The sequence below is a fragment of the Carlito syrichta genome, unplaced genomic scaffold, assembly GCF_000164805.1.
Source record: "Carlito syrichta isolate Samal-C Ts95f unplaced genomic scaffold, Tarsius_syrichta-2.0.1 Scaffold313204, whole genome shotgun sequence".
In the NCBI taxonomy this organism is placed as follows: domain Eukaryota; kingdom Metazoa; phylum Chordata; class Mammalia; order Primates; family Tarsiidae; genus Carlito; species Carlito syrichta.
In genome coordinates, this window is record NW_007257300.1 from 463,079 (window position 1) to 479,355 (window position 16,277).

A 16,277-nucleotide genomic window follows, 5' to 3' on the forward strand; every position below is an offset into this window, starting at 1 on the left:
ATCCACTCACCTCAGCCTCCTAAAGACGCGGGATTACAGGCTGAGCCACCGAGCCCGGCTGCCAATCCCTTTCTTACAGTATTATGGTAAATGTTCAGAATCCATATTTAACAAATATTTGACAAATACCTGATATGTTGCTAGATTTAGCAATAAAAATATAAATGTCCTTGCTCTCGTGGCACTTAAAATCTAGTGACAGAAGAAGAAGAGGGATGAATACTTAGTTGGTTTTTTGCTGTTAGAATACTATAGTCTGTAATTTATAGGGTTTTGGAGTCTGAGAAACTCAAGAGCATGGCACCAGGATATATGGCAAGAATCATCCAATGGTGGACAGGTCAAAGAGCAAGAGTACACAAGCAAGAAAGCTCACTTTTATAACTAACCCACTTCCAGGGTAACAGCATTAATCCATTTATGATGGTGGAACCCCCACAACCTAATAACTTCTCAAAGGCCCTATCTCTTCATATTATTATACGGGCAATTAAATTTCAACCTGAGTTTTGGTGGGGACATTCAAACCATAGCAGATACTAATCAAATAACCATGCAAATAAATACAACCTGTGATAGGTGTACAGGATGTCATAAAAGTACATGCTCAGAGTATTGGACCTACGACACCTACTTTAACTAAGAGGCTGGAAAAGGAATGTGAAGGCTTATTTGAAATTTAAAGGATGAGTCATTTAAGTTAGGTAAGGTTGGAAGGAATTCTACAAAGAGGAAAACAACATCTAAAAAAGTCTAATGGAAAAGATATCATGGTACTTTTCAAGAAATAAATGTGTGCTGTGTGGCTGATGTGTAAGGAAACGAGGAGAGAAGTAACACTCAAGGAGTGTACCAATGAAAGTTTATAAAGTACCAAGTTTAGAAAAGTTGGGAATGGAATTTGATTTAAATTTGCAATTACAAAAGAATCCTCTGGCAGCAATGTAGGTAACCGCACATGAGCAAAAGTAGATGTACTGAGACTGGATGGAAGACTTTGGCTATTATTTAAGCAAAATTGATGAAGCTGAAGCAAGAGTAATTGTGCTAGAAAATGAGGAAAAGTTCAAGCCTCTGTCTGCTACTGATCACAAATTGCCATTATCAGTCTTTTCTTTGGCTTCTTATAATGAGACCATTTTCCTACCTTAAGTTGTCTGGCAATTCCACCATTTTCCAAAGTTTCTCTAAAGATCTTCAATCACATCAGCATGTTAGTTCAGTAGTCTGGTACATAATCTGCCTAGTTTGGGGGGCATAAGCCAATTTAAAGCATTCCATGTTTTTCCTTCTTTTCTTGAACTTCAATTATTTGTAAGGTTTTTAAAAATTCATAATAAAAACAAAAACCAAGCAACTATTATTATCCAACCCATTAACCCTACAGTCCCAGCCTGCCATTCTAGTCCTGTCTCCTCCCATCTGTCTATCCCCTTCACCTTTTCCCTCTCATCATAAGCCAAGTTCAATTTACACCAAACTCCTGGTTCCTCAAAGACACCATACTACTGGAAGGCTCTGTGTCTTAACAATGGTATTCCTCCTCTCCCTGAACCATTCTTCTTCAACTAAGAAATCCAGCCCATGTTTTAAGAGTCAACTCAAGTACTACTTTCTTTTTGAAGTTTCTCTTTACTCCCTCCAAGATCTGTGTATCATGACATTATCTACATGCTTCTGTTATAAAGGCAGATACAAGTTACTATTTGCTTGTGGTATGTTCACATACTTTGAAATCTGAGCTGAGAACTCCCTGTGAAAGAGCCCTGCTTTCTATGGCTGCAACCCTCTAATATGTATTCCCCCTTTTTGAAATTTCATCCTTCACTTGGAATCACTGTTAGTAAGACTTATCTTTTCTACAAATTTGATTAAATTTCCCTAAGCTTGGAGAATACGTCTAACTGTGCCCAGCATTTCCTCCTTAATTAACATGAAATCTTAGACAGTGGTTCTCAACTGAGGGCAATTTTGTCACTGAGGAGACATTTGGCAACATCTAGAAACATTTTTTATTGTCACAACTGAAGGGGGGGTGGTTGGGTATCCTACTAGTATTAGGAAGGCAGAGGCCAGAGATACTGCTAGATAATCCTACAACGCAAAGAATAGCTTCCCAACAAAGAGTTATCGCACCCAAAATGTCAATAGTGCTACTCTTGAGAAACCCTGGTTTAAGCTGAACTGAATGCTTTGTCTCAAGGTTTCTGTCATATTCCAAATGCTAACCAATTCAGTCTTTTTGATCACTTTTTCTTTTTTTTTGAGACAGAGTCTTGCTCTGTTGCCCAGACTGAAGTGCTAAGGCACAATCATAGTTCACCGCAGCCTTGACCTCCTGGGCTCAAGCAATCCTTTTGCCTCAGCCTCCCAAGTAGCTAGGACTACAAGTGTGTGCCACCCCACTCAGCTAATTCTTGTATTTTTGTGTAGAGATGGAAGCTCACTATGTTGTCCAGGCTGGTCTCCAACTTCTGGCCTCAAGCAATTCTCCCACCTCAGCCTCCCAAAGGCACTGGGATCACAACCATGGGCCACCTGGCCTTTGATCACAATTAAACTCCAAATAGCAATTATCCTCATTACTTTCTCAATAATTAAGTTATTGCCAAAACAAAAATTTACTAACTGTTCTGTATATTTTTATACACAGACAGCTGCTATACCATCAATGACACAGCTACCTACTATGTTACTTTTATAATCTACATTAGGAAGGCTGTATACAATCACAAAATATCATTTCTGGCTTTTTTTTTTAACTCCAAACAAATGCTCTCTGATTTATACTCTCAGGTTCATGAATTTTCTTCATTCATTGCTCTTCCCTTCTCCATTACCTTATTTTAAACTGTTAAGAACTGTTTGATAAACATGTTTTTCTATTAATATAATTATCATTCTTGTACCCAAAGTCTGTGTGACATCCATAATGGTTTATAATCATGTACAACCAAAATCACTGTTCCCAAATTCCCCTTTCCTTCTCCCTCCCACATGCCTACTCCCACTGTGTTTCTTCAAAACTGTGACTAACTACTACTATAATAACTTCATTTTATCTGGATACCTCTCTAACCCCTACTCAAAGTCCACCATAAAATTTTCCTTATCAGGCATGGGAGGCTGATTAACATTTTCTCTGCAGTCTTCATTATTTAGGTATCACACACCGGAGCCCAGAGAAGTATATCTTTATGTTTAACTAATTATTCAGCCAACGGTCACAGATTCTCTTTTCCCTTTTATTTCCACACACTCCTCAACACAAAGAAGTAAAAATTAACAGGTTGGAATATAGTTTGGTCTGAAAATTTAAAATGATATTTGAAGCTTAATTTAGTAAGACAAACTGAATTCTTTAAAAAGAGATATTTTATTCCATATTCTAAGCATATATTTAGATCATGTCTGATATATGTCAGCAAAAAGCAATTTGAAATGAAATATCTACCCATAATTTGTTGTACTCACTGCTAAAAGCTATAAATATCTACGTAAAAGAACTTCAGCAGTATATAAAATATTATCCTATGAAAACCTACTACTCTGTGTGAAATGTTATATAAATAATGACAGAATTCAAAGGAGAATGTTATAATTATATTGGAAAAATAAGTTTGTTAAGTTTTAAATTTTAACATGTTTATTCTCCTTTATGTTTTCTTGTTTTATTATGATTTCATGGTGTCATATACATTTTCCTTAAAAAATTACCTTACACAAAAATAAATTTGTTTTTCCTTAATACATTGGTTTATAATTATGTTGGTTATTAAATAAGCATTAAACTTCATATTTTCTAAGGCTGAATTCATTAATGTATAATTAACAGTTTTGATTACAATAAGTTTTGATCAACACATACACTCACACAATCATCACCACAAAGAAGTTACAGAATTCCAAAGTTTCTTCATGTCCCTTTCTATCTCCCAAAGTCTCACCTCATTCTCCAGCAATCTTTCATACATGATTTCTATCTCGTAAGTTTTACATTTCCAGCATGCCCTATAAATGGAAGCATATAGTACACAGCCTTTTGCACCTAGCTTTTTTCACTTAACAGACAGCTTTTAAGAGTTACTCATCTTGGTGCCCATATCAGTAATCTATTCCTTTTTATTGCTAAATAATATCCCATTATGTGGTTACACTACAATTTGTTATCCTCTGACCAGCTGATGGGCACTTGAGATGCTTCCAGTTTTCTGCAATTATACATAAATCTGCCTTAAGCATTTTAATACAGGTCTTTATATGGACATGTGCTTTCATTTCTTTTCAATACCCAGGAGTGGGATTCCCTGGGTCATATGGTCAAGTGCATACATAAATTTATAAGAAACCACCCCAAACTAAAGTACCTTACCATTTATAAACTAAACGGCAACATATTAGAGTTGCAGCTGCTCCACATTTTCATCAAGACCTGACACTGTCAGTTTTTAAAATTATAATCATTGGTATTTTATTGAGGCCATAATCTGCACCTTCTAATGACTAATCATGTTACGCAGTTTTTCATGTGCTTATTGGCTATTTGTACATCTTCTTTGGAGAAATGTCTATTCAAATCCTTTGCACATTTTTAAATTGAGTTATTTATCTTTTATTACTAAATTGTAAGATTTATTTATATAGTCTAGATACCAGTCCTTTATTGGACATATGATTTGCTGGTATCTTCTCCCATTTTGTGGGTTGTCTTTTCACTTTTGATAGTGTCCTTTGAAGCACAAATAAAAGTTTTTAATGTTGATGATTTCCAATTCATCTACTTTTATTTTGTTGTTTGTACTTTTGCTATTATAGCTAAGAAACAACTGGCTAATCTAAGGTCCTGAAGATTTCTTCTAAGAGTTTTATAGTTGTAACTCTTACATTTTAAATTAATTTTTTTTAAATTTTATTTTAGCCCCCTCACCTCCTTTATCTGAAACATCAGAGGGAAAAGGGGCTTAGGTTGCGCTGGTTCTGCTTAAAAACATCATGGTTTTCTGTTCCATATGGGAGGTGGGTGTGAGGGCCTGGCCCACCAAGGCGACGTTGGTGAAGTCCCTGGGCTCTTGCATAGACGAGGATGGGGTGCAAGGAGACACCATGGCATGCTATAAGGTCTCTGTGCTACCTCGTTCCACCACCAGGAGGTGATTGCTCCCTGTAGCTGTTTTCCCTTGGGAGGTGCTAGAAGGGAGGGCGGGAAGTGGGGGGGTAAGAAGGTGCAGAGAGTAGAGAAACAGCGTAGAGAAACAGCGTACAGATATAGCGTGGGGTCGCGGTGGGTGAAGGGAGATCGTGGACAGCATCATTTGTCTCTGCGGGGAATCCCTGTGGCCATGAGGACTTTGGGATCCTAGTTCCCTCCACACAAGAAGGGAGGAGGCAAGGTCACCTGGTCTGGGGCAACCGAGAGATGTCCCCTCCCTCCCCAGGCCTGGAAGCCTCTTCCCCCCATGTCGGAGGACAAAGCTCTTAAACTCCTGCTGGCTTGCCTCCAAGGCTTGAGCACCACCCTGCCTAGGCCTGACTCCTGTTTGCAGAGTCGGGAGGCAGCCAAGGTAGGTTAACTGCACAGACAAGGGCAGCTGGGAGTGTGCCCCCCCCCATTCTCCAAGGATGAAATTCCTGGAGGGACACACCAAAGCGAAGGGGAGGAGGGCATAGTAAAACTAGCTTTGTCTTTCCCAGTCCCCCAGTCCCACTAAGTTAATTTTTATATATGATATGAGGTGGAAGTCCAAATTCATTCTTTCGAATATGGATATGCAGTTAACTAAAAAGAATAGTATTTCTCCTTTCATATGCTCTGCAATTATTTTCTCCTGGCCTATGGCTTATCTTTTCATTTTATTAAAACAATGTCTTCTGAAAAGGAAAAGTTTTTAATTTTGACATCTAATTTATCATTTTTTAAAAATGGTTTGTGTTATGTCCCATCTAAGAAATCTCTGCCTAACCAAAGTCACAAACATTTTCGATTTTCTTCTAGAAGTTTTATTGCTTTAGCTCCTACATTTAGGCCAATGATTCACTTTGAGTTAATTTTTTAGTATATAGTGCAATGTAAGGCTTGAACACTTAATTGCCTTGTCACTTTTGTTGGAAATCAATTGACCATATGTCTGTATGTATGGGTCTACTTCTAGACTCTTTTCTGTTCCAATGATCTGCATGTTTATTCTTTACTCAAGACTATACTATTTTGATCTTGACTTTAGTCTTCCAACTACGCTCTCACTGCTCAAAATTGTTTTGGCTGTTCCAGGTTCTTCACATTTCCCTGTGGATTTTAGGACTGCTAGTCACTTTACACAAAAATGCCTGCTAAGGTTCTGAGAATATGAAGACTCTACAGATCAATTAATCTGAGGACTCTTAGGCTTTCAATACCGAACTGTCCAGAAATGAACACTGAGTATCTTTTTTGTTATTAGGTCTTCTTTAATTTGTCTGCAGTATCGTGTAGTTTTCAGTATATAGGTCTTAAACATATTTTGTCAAATTTACCCCTATATTTTTCATGTTTTTGTTTCTATTTTAAATGGTGCTGCATTTGTTCTAATATCAGTTTCTAATTGCTTGTTGCTAATAGTAGAAATACAGGCCAGGCATGGTGACTCATGCCTGTAATTCTAGCACTTTGGGAATCCAGTGTAGAAGGACTGCTTAAAGTCAGGAGTTAGAGACTAGCCTGGGCAGCACCATGAGACCCCTATCTCTAAAAATAAAAATAAAAAGCTCAGCTGAGCATAGTGGCATGTGCTTATAGTTCCAACTACTCAGGAGGCTAAGGCAAGGAGGCTCACTTGAGCCCAGAAAGTTGAAACAGCAGTTACTCAATATCATGCCACCGTACTCCAGCATAGGTGACAGAGCACAATACTGTCTCAAAAAAAAATTACAATTGCTTTTTGGATAGTAATCATCTAACTTGTAACCTTGTTGGATTTACTTAAAATTCTTGTAGGGTTTTTTTTCCCCAAATTCTATATATATATTTGGAAATATATATGAAAAACATGCTGTCTGAATTAAGAAAGTTTTACTTCTTCCTTTCCAATTCGTATGGCTTTTCTTTATTTTATCTTATTTCACTGGCTAGAACTTCTAGGACAATGTTGAATTAAAGTGGTAAGCAAAAGCAAAGACAGTTTGCCTCTTCCAGTCTTAAGGGAGAAGTATTTAGTCTTACAAAATTAAATATAATTTGAACTGTAGGTTTCTTGTAGGTTCCCTTTTATCAAGACAAGGAAGCCTCCTCAGCAGCTAGTTTACACAAATATTTTTTTCCCTCCCCACCCCACAGATATTTTAAAATTATGAATGGATATTGAATTTTCTCAAATGCCTTTTCTACATCTACTAAGATATTGTGGATTCCCTTTTTAAAAAAATATAACAGTATGGTAAATTAAACTAATTGATTTTGGAAGCTTACAATGACTTTTTAATGCTGGCATCAAATCCCCCTTGGTCATAATTTTTACCTATTGATACATTTGATTTGCTACAGTTTTGTTATAGTATTCTCTGCATAGTTCTCCAGTTTATAATTTATACAGTTTCTCAGTTAAAACTGTATACTTTAGATTTATGCTTTGATTTTATTTTACTTATCTCTACTGATGCTATTAATGTTTCTATTTATAAACTGCAATATATAGCTAATTTGGCCAGGATCAGTGGCTCAGCCTACAATCCTAGCATTTTGGGAGGCCGAGGTGAGTGGATTGCCTGAGCCCACGAGCTTGAGACCAGCCCGGGAAGAGTGGCAAGACTGCATCTCTACGATAAATCAAAAATTAGCCAGGCGTGGTAGCACGAGCCTGTAGTTCCAGCCACTTGGAAGGCTGAGGCAGAAGGAATGCCAGAGCCCAGCAGGTCAATGCTGGGGGGCCCATGAGTGTGCCACTGCACTCCAGTCTGGGCAACAGAGTGAGACTCCAACTCAAATAAATAAATAAATAAATATGCATACAAATACAGCCATACTTAATATTATGAAAGCAATAAAGTGGCACAACAAAAAGAAAAACAGATTAAGGAAGCATGTGTTTCAATACTTGCTAACCTACTTTACAAAATCACACCCCCTCTGTCTTTGAACTAATGATCATTTTCCCTCTATCTACCATCAGATGAGAAATAGTCAAGTCTCTTCATCTTTTTAGTTCTTTTGACAAGTAAGCAAATGTAAACATTAATACAATTTTGCTGCTATTTTAGTAGGATGTGAGAAATTAATAAAACTTTAATATTTAAAAAGTTCCCAGAATCTGGTACCATATTACAAAATATAATTAAAACAATGCATTTTTTAAAAAAAGAAAACAAACTCAAAGAACATAAAATTGATCAGTAATATTCTGAAGCAAAATTTCAAAGTGTAGAAAAGAAATTAAAACAAAGTAAAAATATATGACTATTTAGAAACATAAAACCTTAGTCTGTCATAGGATTAGAGTTTAAAACAAAAAAAACCTTTGTAATAAAACTAATGTAGCCAAATTGGAAAGACAACCTTAAAACCAACCTGATTTACAAGTGTCAATATTTATGGTTTAGGAGCAGAAATAAATAAATGTGATGAGGAGAATAATATAATCTAATCTTATTAGCAATTGCATGTTTGAAACCATTTTAATAAATTTTATCAAATTTTAAAATGATAATATCAAAATCCAAAAAGGAGTTTTTACAAAAGAACATCTGTAAAATTTATTTATATAAAACAGTTTTCATGAAGAAAAATTCTCATATCTCAGCAGTAGGTGGGCTTTTCATACATAATCTATTCTTATCTGTGGGTTTTTAAATAGCCCATTTATAAAAGAAAAATAGGGGACAAACATAACATTATTGAAATTCAATTTGCATCTATGTACACGCATATTTTTAACCTAGTTATTTTAGCTATTATATTTTTCATCTCCTTTTCAAAATATTTTATAGATTCTCTGGATAGGTACTCAAACTTGCTAATAAAATTTCTTTCACATTTCCTACTAATTTCATGTAGGAATTATTGATGAAACAAAAAGAAACCAAAAGAAAAAAAAGGGCTTGAATGATCTAAGTTAAGATGTAATTATATGCAGTCTGTCATTAACATCCACAAAAAATTACTTACATCTGCTTAAAAAGTTGTCAATATTTTTGTTTTTTCTTAAGGCAGGAAAATCCAAATCATATACCAAAGCATCCAATCCATCCTAAAAAAACAAATGAACAAATGGTTTTTTGAATCACATTGTGAACACTTTCCTTTTTTATGAGTTAAGCATAAAATATATACGCTAATATTTAATATCCTCTCAAACACATCTTGTGTACATTTAACACTCCATACAGTACTCCCCCTTATATGAGTACTGGGAGAAAAGTATTTTTTATTTTTTATATAGATTTTTTTTTAATCAACTGAATCTGCCAGGCACAGGAGCAAAAGAATTACCAGATTGGTTGCAAGTGATTTCAATTCATGCACTCAATTCATGCACCTTTCCCCTTATAAGGGCATTAAACTTTACTTTTCACTTCCCCTTACTACTGCATTTTTCCTCATTTTATAGATACTCATCAGAAACCTGTATTTCTGGCTACAAATATTTTACAACATAATAGCTAAATAATAGTTAATAATATGAAGTTTAATATAAAATAAATTCCGCATAATCACAAATGCAAGTTATATTCATTTTTAATTATAAAAATGGGCTTTCATGGGTCCTCTTTCTTTCTCGAGGCACTTTCTAGGGCAACATTTAGTGGATATTTAAATATTATCTAAGCAAGCGCAGGGCAATGTGAAGGCGTACCAATCAAGAGCTGAAGTGGGAAGGCATCTATTCAGACTATATCCTGCAATATGGCAGAAGGAGGAACATTAAGATAATCTTAAACAATTTTCATTACAAAGTGCCACTCTGGTAAATGTTGTCTGCATAACAAAACAGCACAGCACTATGGAGGAGAATGGCTTTTGAGTCATGCTTAATAATGTAATAAATTCTAGATAAGTCAGAAGATTCAACCATTAAAAAAATATACATATATATATTTTAAGAACAGTATATTTACATATAACCTATTAGGGGGACAAGTCATACAAAACTGAGCCTCAGTTTCCTTTTTCGTAAAATGAGGATAACAACTACCCATCTACAACTTATAACCAATTTGTAAGAATTAAATGAGTTTAGTAGGTGGAAGCATTTGACCCTTAAACAGTCCCACTTTTCTCTCTTTCCTTTAGTATTTCTATAACTGACATCTGAAAGCTATAGAAAATTAGTCTCCCTACTGATGGAATAACATAAACAGAAAATAAATGTTTTAGTCACATGATCACAAAACCCTAATAGTAAATCTCAGTTTAGGATGTTAAACTCTTCCCAAATGCAGTAGTCCCAAGTATATTTTTTTCTTTTACATATGGACATCTGACTTTTGCAAAATCGCAGTATTTGATCATGCGTCTGTTAGTGAAAAACTAGCTGTCTCCACTAATTGCATATGACACTAGGTTTTTGAACCTACACCATACACTTTACTTTTACAGCAGCATGGGATGGTCTATTGGTTTTCTGCATCACCCATAAGCAAAAATTATGTGCCTTTATCACAGAAATAAAGTTGGCAAGAAGGCAGTCTTCTAGCATAATCTAAAACATATACCAATTGAAGCTAAGGGGAGTCGGGACACAGGTGTGGGGAGAGGAATGCATGCTTTCACTTTAAAACAGTGGAGAAGCTGCATAATGCAACGAACGTGTGTGCATCCAAACATAAATTGAGGCAAGGAATCCTAACTTTTATTTATCACTTAAAAATTCTATAAAATAATGACGAATAAGGCTTCTGCACTTCCTAAAGTTCATATTTTAGTACCAGGACTCAGAATGTTAACAGAAATTAGCATTCCTCCAAGTGCAAAAACTATTCACATGGAACAACAGTAAAAGCTTATAGTCTTACTGCTCCTTCACTTAATTTTATGATTTAGGCTTGAAACAAAGCAACCTACTTTCATAGTATGTCCATCACATAGCTTAATCAGCAATTTAAGAATGTAGAAGAGAGGCTATATAGGAGATGGGCCAATCAATGACAAAAAAATTATTAAATTAAATGAATAATTTAATAATTAAACTCTTTGCTACTATTAAGCCAGTGACAACAGTTATATTTTAAATAAAGCTAGTCATGTAAGAGAAATATTTTCACGTATACTACCCAAAGGAAGGCATAATTAATTACAAGTGTATTTTACAATAATTTCTAAAATATGAACATTTCACATTTTCTAAGAAGCACCGATATTGTGGGAGGAGGAGGTAGAGGCCCAGCTGAATTATCTCACAAGAGCTCAAGCAAAAGGAGAAACAGGAAAAAAATTATTCAGCTAAACAATGCTATAAACTTTATTTTTCTGGAACATTCTGCATTAAAAATAAAAGGCCCGTGTAAAACACCAGTTAGGATTAAATCCACATGTGTTACAGGTATGAGAATGTAATGGCACCAGCAAAAGAAACATTCATTTTTAGGTAAATTTTCAAAATCAAAATGATTATGTTCTAAATCTAATAGACATATTTTTGGAGAAACAACCAAACAGAAAATCCATTAAAACTATGATAGCAAAACCAGGGCTGCTGAAAATCAAGCAACTTCTAAAGTAGGCTGATCACTAGTATTAAAAGAGTGCAGCAAACTTTGGTAACAGAGGATGCACCATTTAAAGAAAATATTTTTCGTACACATAGCAGAATGTTGTTACAAATAAATCCCTTCACTTGGTACATAAAGGAATTTCTCAAAATTAAGAGTTGATATAAAAATGAAAACAGAATTTCCTTAGAAAATTTTAACAACCTGTTATTAAATATAATTAAAATCTGTTTAACCAGTGTGACATTACCATATCCATGACTCTACTCCCCAGGATGATTATCGTCAATAAATCAATAGATTGTTCCATATTATTTAGTACAACAAACAATGGCCCTTCCCAATCCATCTCCAATCATACCCTTCCAGCCTCATTTTCTCTACATGCATATAGCTAGGCTTGGCCATAGTGTGCTAACAGCCATTTCCCAAATAAGTCATGCTCACTCTACCCCACTGTGCTACTGCACCTGCTCTACTCTCCAACTGGAATCTGAACATTCTTACATTTAGACTGCCTCTAATTTCCCTTACTTTGTGCTGCTTCCCCAACGCCCTGAAACAATGTTTAGTAGTGACCTCCTTCCTGCTTCCTATTATAGAAAACACTGTATTTAATTGCTATATTATAATCATTATAAATCTGTCTCCTCTGTAGAAAAATAGAAAAAAAAAATTTCCTATCTCCAAAAGTTTAGAGAGTAATAGGTAGAAAAGAAAATACAGAGTACAAAGTGTCATAAGTAGGTACTACTTCATAAATAGAGAAAGGACTGGAGACTTCATAGACAAGATGAAATTTGGGCTGATCTTAAAGTATCAAATTTAGAAGGAACAAGACAGAGGTGAGACAAGGCAACCTAAAGCGAAGAAAAGCAAGGAGAATTTAGAGAATGAAAATAGAATGCTCTGGACTGGGAAAGGTGAGAAGGAAGTGAAGGAGATAAAGCTGTGCAGAGACGAGTTAGAGAATGTTAAAGGTTCAACAAATCAGGCTAAGAATTTGGGTATTTATAATCTGATATCCATTTGGAACCACAGAAATCTTGGGGAGAGAGGAGAGTGGCACGACTAATTTTTATTTTAGCAAAATCTGGTAATGACAAAGATGAATTAAAAGCAGAAGAGACAGGTGAAAAAGACAGCAATGAGGAGAATACTGTGGTAACACAAACACAAGAGGATAAAAGATGGGACTAAACTGGGAAAACAGGAATGGAGCATTAGAAGCAAAAGAACTTGAAGAATAGATGAAAGAGGGACAGGAAGGGTTAAGAATGATTATAAGAATGATTACATATGTTCCAGTTTATGTGAATAGATAGTGACTTCATTAACCAAGGCAGAATATACAATTTGGAGAGAGAAGATAAATATTTTAGACATACTAAATTTGAGGGCCCTGTGGGAAATCACTTTATAGATAACCAGATGGCAGTTGAAAATGTAAGTTTGAGTTCAACAGAGAGACTGGAGTTATGATACAGATTGAGGAGTCATGAGAGCACACTTAAATTCAAGAGAACAGATGCAATTACCCAACAAGAATAAACATAAGGAAACAGGAGAAAGCGAAGAACAGAACCCTGGAAAACACTGATATCTGAGAAGTAAGCAGAGCAAAAATGGTCAAGTAATATACAGAGAAAAGAGGAAGATAAAATAGCATCAGGAAAGCTGAAGTGACTCTTAGAACTTGAAGTAATGCCTTAACTGAAAAATGCCACAAAGAAGTCAAACAGAATGAAGATTGCAAAAGAAGCCAAATCATATGTAATTAAAATGTGATGATGGTGGCTGCACGATGTGAATGACTTAATGCCACTGAGTTGTACACTTTAAATACATATATATTTACTTTAAAGATATATATATATTACAGAAATATATATATAAAATTTTTTTAAGTCACTACCAGATGGCAGCAAACTGGTGGACTAGGAAGCTCCTAGCATTCCTTCGCCCACAAAACATCAACAACAACAAATATGTATCTGAACCAACTCTGTAGAAGCTCTGGAAAACTTAAGTTTGCAGCAAACAAGTAAATGTCCAATCAAGGAAAAGCCATCTCAAATGGTAAGAAAGTTTTGTACCAGTTCACTTGCTCCTGTCCCACATACCACCCAGGGCGAAGACACTCTTAGTCCTGAGCAGGCACCAGACTGGTTCCTACTCCCTATATCCTGAACCCAAGGGAGCAGAGTAAGATTGTATTGTGTTGTCCATTCTAACCTGTCTGGGAGACACCTGAAAGACAAAGCAAGAACCTCATCTGTTTCACATAACTCGGAATACAGACAAGAAAAGCAGCTAGCACTGATCACTAAAGCTACAAGGACGTAACCACAAAACTTACTGACACTTGAGGCAGGAGACTGGGGAGGGAGGATGAACACAACACATACAGCAAAACCACCTAGGCCCAGAGGAGCTTGTGTGAGAATCTTTGGAAAATTAGCCACGAATACAGGAATTTTAAAAGTCACGTGCAAGCCCAGGCAAAAAAAGCATGCTAAGCGAAATCCTGAGCGGACCCTAAGCTTTTCACCTCAGGCTGATTCTGAAGCTTAGAGAAAGTCTACTTAAAAGGAAAAGGAATGCCCCAGCACAAAGCAAATCTGCAAAGACTAAGAGAGATGGTTCTCTTTTTTGTTTTTTGAGGCTTATTTTTTGGTGTGTGTTTGAGCATCTGACATTCAAGGAGCTCTCTGCCCAACATTAGCTAGAGAAACTGAAACTTCAGTTATAACCCACAGTAAGGAATAATCTTTGCAAAAATAATTCGGAAAAAGCTCAAAGCAAATGGACTACTAATATAGCCAAATATAAAAGCAAAACAAAACCCTAGCAAACTCTGGAGAAAAGCAAAAAGCTGATTTCCAACGCTACCATATTATAACAAATGACCATTTTTCAATAAAGAAATTACAAGATATACAAAAGAACTGAAAAATAAAGCTCATTCAGAGGCATACAATAAATGAACAGAACCTATTCCCAAGGAAACCTGGACAATGGACTTAGTAGACAAAGACTTGTATTAAAAACTGTCTTAAGACCAGATGCAGTTGCTCATACCCATAATCCCAGCACTTTGGGAGGTCTAAACAGAAGAACCACTTAAGCCCAGGAGTTCAAGACCACCCTGGGAACACAGACTCAATAAAAAAAAAAAAAAAATTAGCTGATTGTGATAGCATGTGCCTGTAAGTCGCAGCTACTGGGAGGCTGACACTGGAGGACTGTTTTGAGTCCAGGAGATTGAGGACTGCAGTGAGCCGGGATAGCACCATTGTACTCCAGGCTGAGCTATAGAGTGAGATGCTGTATCAAAAAACAAACAAACAAACAAAACCAAACAAACAAAAAAACCTATCTTAAATATGTTCAAAGAGCTCAAGAAAAATACAGAAAATGAATGAAACCAGGAAAATTATATGAGAAAAATGAGAAAAAGAAATAAATTATAGAAATAAACTAAACAGAAATTATGGATCTAAAAATTAATTACTTCAAACACAAATGATCAAACTCTTCAATCAAAGACAGAGACTGACAAAATATATGCATTTTTAAAAACGCTATAGTCTAAATATATGCTGTCTACAAGAGATTCACTGTAAGTCTAAAGATGCAAATAGGTTAAAAAAGAAAGGATGGAAAGTATTCCAAGTAAAAATAGTCAACAAAAACAAAATGAGGTAAGTAAACTAATATCAGACAAAATGAACGAAGTTTAAAAAATAATTAAAAGAGACAAAAAAGGACATTATATATTGATAAAAGGATCAATTAACCAAGAAGATATAATAATTAAAAACATGAATCAAACATGTTTGATATATAAATATTTAAGAGCCCCATGATATATGAAGCCAACATTGACAAAAATTGAAGAAATAAATACACAGTTCTACAAATAGTTGGAAACTTCAATAACCCACTATTCAATAATGAATAAAACCAGACAGAAGATTAATATGGAAACAGAGGACATGAACAACACTATAAACCAAATGGACCTAACAGATACATATAAAACACTCTACCCAGTAAGAGAGTACATATTTTTCTTAAAAGTGCATGGAATTTTCTCCAGAATAGACCATATGTTAGGTTGCAAGACAAGTTTTAATTTTTAAAAGACTGAAATCACACAAGGTATCTCTTCCAATCACAATGGAATAAAACTGCTAAACAATAACAGAAGGAAAACGGGAAAATTACAAATATGTGGAAATTAAACAATGCACTTTTAAAACAATAAATAGGTCAAAGAAGAAATCACATGGAAAATTAGAAAACACTTTGATACCAAAGAAAGACTCTCAGAAAAAAAAAAGAAAATACTTTAAGAAAAATGAAAAAATAAAACATACTAAACCTTGTAGGATACAGTGAAATCTATGCTGAGGGAAACTTATAGTCACAAGTGCTTACATTAAAAAAAGAAAGATTTCAAAAATTAATAAAAATAACCTAACTTTACACTATAAGGAATTAGAAAAAGAAAGTAACCTAAATCCAAAGCTAGCAAAAAAAAAATAAAGATTAGAATGAAGATAAACAATAATAGAAAAACAAAGAAACGAAAAGTT

General features: G+C 35.1%; 1 protein-coding gene across 2 annotated transcripts in view; it reads right to left on the reverse strand.

Moving 5' to 3' along the window:
• ROCK1 (Rho associated coiled-coil containing protein kinase 1) overlaps nucleotides 1–16,277 on the reverse strand; it is a 160,560-nt gene that overhangs the window by 112,045 nt on the left and 32,238 nt on the right. For both annotated transcript variants that reach the window (XM_008070238.2, XM_008070237.1), the window contains exon 2: nucleotides 9,134–9,215. In XM_008070238.2, coding sequence (XP_008068429.1) covers nucleotides 9,134–9,215 — 82 coding nt within the window. The remainder of the gene's footprint in view (nucleotides 1–9,133; nucleotides 9,216–16,277) is intronic.